Source organism: Limulus polyphemus, unplaced genomic scaffold (genome assembly GCF_000517525.1).
Source record: "Limulus polyphemus unplaced genomic scaffold, Limulus_polyphemus-2.1.2 Scaffold7192, whole genome shotgun sequence".
NCBI lineage: Eukaryota > Metazoa > Arthropoda > Merostomata > Xiphosura > Limulidae > Limulus > Limulus polyphemus.
Window position 1 is genome coordinate 3242 of NW_013672802.1, and position 3952 is coordinate 7193.

Here is a 3952-nt window from a genome sequence, read left to right on the forward strand (position 1 = left end):
GGTTACAATAAGTTCCAAGTCAAGAAGAGTAGTATGTCTACTTGAGAGAACAGTAAGACCAGAGTCTCACTAAGAACTAGCAAAAAGTTGGTTACAATAAGTTCCAAGTCAAGAAGAGTAGTATGTCTACTTGAGAGAACAGTAAGACCAGAGTCTCACTAAGAACTAGCAAAAAGTGGGTTACAATAAGTTCCAAGTCAAGAAGAGTAGTATGTCTACTTGAGAGAACAGTAAGACCAGAGTCTCATTAAGAACTAGCAAAAAGTTGGTTATAATAAGTTCCAAGTCAAGAAGAGTAGTATGTCTACTTAAGAGAACAGTAAGACCAGAGTCTCACTAAGAACTAGCAAAAAGTGTGTTCAACCCCAGATTAAGAGTTTAGAAAGTCATTGTTTAAATAAATGACAAGATGGGTAAAATCAAGGAAAAATGGATGAGCAACAATGGAGATGACTGAATATTTTAAAACTATATTATTAAAAAAAAAAATCAGATGTAAAATACTGAATGTACCTTAGCATCATGTGAAATTTGTGTAGACTACAGAATTGAAACTCATAACATGTTTATAAGGTAAGTGAATAAATGTGATAACCTTTACCTGCACTAGGTAGGACACCAGGTCTGGAATCACAATCAGAGAGAATCTCAACATAGAAAATAAAGTTACAGAAACAAAAGCTGTATTTGGATCCAGCACATTATCTTCATCCATGAACAGATAGGTTACAAAACTAAAAATGGTAATCTGTAAAACAATTTTTAAATATATTATAATTTCTATTCTTTTATGGGAGAGTTAAATGCCAGAATTAGAAAAATTATATACATATTTCATAAGACTTCAACATAGCATACTTTTTAATCATGCAAATAATCTGGTTCACCAAAAATGATTTGAATAAAAAAGCCTATGTTGTAATACATGTGAAATTGAAGCTATGAATATATTAAAACTAGTTAACAGTTGTTTATTTAACGATCGATTTTTATCTTGACAAAAAATCAACCTTTTCCAGCAGCTTGGCTAAGGTTACTGTTTATACTTCATTGGACATTAGGGAATAAAGCTTAAATAGGAACCACAAAGCCTATAGGGCTGAGTGGGCTACAGCTCTGCCACTTTTCATTTACGACACCAAAAATAAAAACATTTATTAAGTTAATTTTGAAGAAAAAACAATATTTAATTCAAGGATTGAGACAGCCTGACTAATAAATATACATTAACAACATATTAATAACTGGTAGTATTAAGTGATGCTTAAACTCACCCTGTATCATTTAAAAATACACAGAAATAATCTGTTACGTCTGTGAGCACACGTTTTATCCTGGGTATATTATTAAGTCGTTTAATTCGTCAATATAACAACAGAAATATAAATAAAATACTTTCAAACTAGCTCTATGGGATCTGTTAAAACAAATATTTAAGTACTAAAGTTTAAAAATAATAATAATAATTTTTCTAAAATTCTTAAACAATTTTTAGAATACATAGAATTTAATAAAACTTTAATCATATTTAACTTCAGAAGTATAAAATCTTTACTGTAATGAATGTTTTAGTATTTCTAGAACTAATAACATTAATTTCCGACGTAAGCTTATAAATGAGCACACTTCTTCTATTCAGTGGCTCTATTCATCATTGACCCTGAACAGAACACCCCGAATAAATGAAAGTCTGCTCACATATAAGGATAGCAGTAAGTTTACAGACTTACAACATTGAAATCCAGGGTTTGATTCCCTGAGGTAGACACAGAAGATAGCCTAATTAAATTGTATCTATAAAATATGATGAATATACTCTATTTAAACTCTGCAAATTTAAAACAAATGAGAGTTATAAGTTAAAAATACATTTGTAATCCTCCATAAAACATATTGTTACGACAGCGGAAGTCATGTGACACTGGTAACATGTCATGAGATTCTCGAAGGATCTTGAATTTTCCTGGCAACTCTAGTATGTTCCAGGCGCCCTCTTTTTTAGTATATAAGCTCGGCAAATAAAGCAGAGACATAATGGCAGATAGATAGATATAGAGACAGATAATTGAGTTAAGCGAGCGATAGTGGATAGTGACGGTAATATAAAGTGTGTGTTTTGTTATCGAGATTGCAAATGTATTGACTGTGGAAATTCTGTGTATTGCAAAGTTGTATCAAGAAAGAACAAACTAGTTTTAATTAAGATAGGACTTGTATCACTGAAGTTTCTCGGAAAGAATTTCTACGGGAAATTAACAAATAAGCAGATAATTTACAGTAAATGTCTTTTGAACTTTAAATATTTTATTTTGATATATATATTCATTAGTGTAAATCACTCATTTTTCAACTCTTATCCAGTAGTGTTTATGTTGCACAGTTAAATATTCATATTAACTTCAGCACTGATTTGAAAGGCTTATTAACTAAGACAGCAAGTCTCTTGTTGGAATATAGCAGCTTGTCCCACATATTTTTTATTACATTTCTTGTAATATACCTGCATCAGCGAATGTAACAATAAGAAATGAGAGCTGTAAACACTATCTTTTTCATAAATTGATAAATCCTGCTTGAGTATTTCATCTTTATTGAATGTTACAATAATTCAGTATCTCTATAGAATTGTTTTATGATTCTACTTGAAAATCAAAGTATAACTGTGTTTGTTTAATGGAGATTCACTTGCCACATAAATTAATCTGCCTTATAAACACTCAAATCATTCATTACAAGAACAACATTACGTTTGTTAGTTGAACAGAGTATTATCATCATGTGCTCAAGAGCAACAACAGCTTGTACTAGTTATCAATAAAGTTCCTGTGAGTCAATTCTTATGCCCACCTTTTATTATCCGGTCAAACAGTTTCTTATTTACAGTATTCTTTTTCCATGGTCAAAGTAAGACAACTCTATATCCACTCAATGAATTTATTTATAATAATGTTCTTATCTAATTTTCATTAAGCAATGTGTTTGAGGTAGGATAATCTAGAATATTTTAAAACAACCTCAATTTTCAAATTTGATTTACCAAGTGTATTTAAAATCTCAAGCCTTTTCCGTGTTCAGTAGAAAAACTGAAATTTAATTACACTAATATATAAATGTTGTTATAACTTAATGAGATCAGACAGTGAAAGAATAGTTACCAAGAAAGGTGAACTACTCCAGATGAAACTTGTTATAGCATTGAGATACTGAAATCTCTTCAAATACTTAAGTTCCTTGCTCCTGATATCCATGATTTGTTTTATAAATGGAGGCTCCCAAGCATACAGTTTCAGTACCTGAAGAAGAACAAAAATAGAAATAACAATGTATGTGATTTAAACCTGGTTAATCCAATATATATATATATATGGGTTCCAAGTTCTTAACTGAATGTAAGAGAGATTAACTTACCTTTATTCCTGATAAAATTTCATTCATAAATTTTAGCCGAACATCTTTTTCTTTCATCTGTTTTGCCTTTAAAAAAAATAAGATGGTTGTTATAAGCTCTTTCATTTTCTATTTTGTAAACCATTGCTAATAAAATCTATACTGTACATTATGTGAGACACGGAAATTTTTCTACATCTTGTAATTTGCCTTTTACCAAATACTGATTCAGATTGCTCAAGAAAATTAAGCTTTCATTCTCACAATCATCCCCTGTACAGTAAAATCACTTATGATTAGTCTAATATATTGAAATTTCTTTGATTTCACATATCTGTTTTTCTATTATTCCTCTGACAAAAGAGAATCAAATATTTATGAGATAAATGGCAATTACTCAATGGTATCAATGAAATAATACTGTGTGTATACAGACAACTATTTTAACTGGTGAACAACACAAATAACAACATAAAATAATACTGTGTGTATACAGACAACTAATTTTAACTGGTGAACAACACAAATAACAACATAAAATAATACTGTGTGTATACAGACAACT

The 3952-nt window shown here is 29.9% G+C and overlaps 1 protein-coding gene across 1 annotated transcript in view; it reads right to left on the reverse strand.

Annotated features, from left to right (window-relative positions):
* Positions 1 to 601: 601 nt before the first annotated feature.
* Positions 602 to 3952, reverse strand: part of LOC106474416 (canalicular multispecific organic anion transporter 2-like) — a gene marked incomplete at its 3' end in the record, with an annotated part of 26156 nt that continues 22805 nt past the window's right edge. The window contains exons 3-5 of the mRNA XM_013935108.2: positions 3409 to 3474; positions 3156 to 3293; positions 602 to 748 (exon numbers count right to left, since the gene is read on the reverse strand). Of these exons, the coding sequence (XP_013790562.1) occupies positions 602 to 748; positions 3156 to 3293; positions 3409 to 3474 (351 nt within the window). The remainder of the gene's footprint in view (positions 749 to 3155; positions 3294 to 3408; positions 3475 to 3952) is intronic.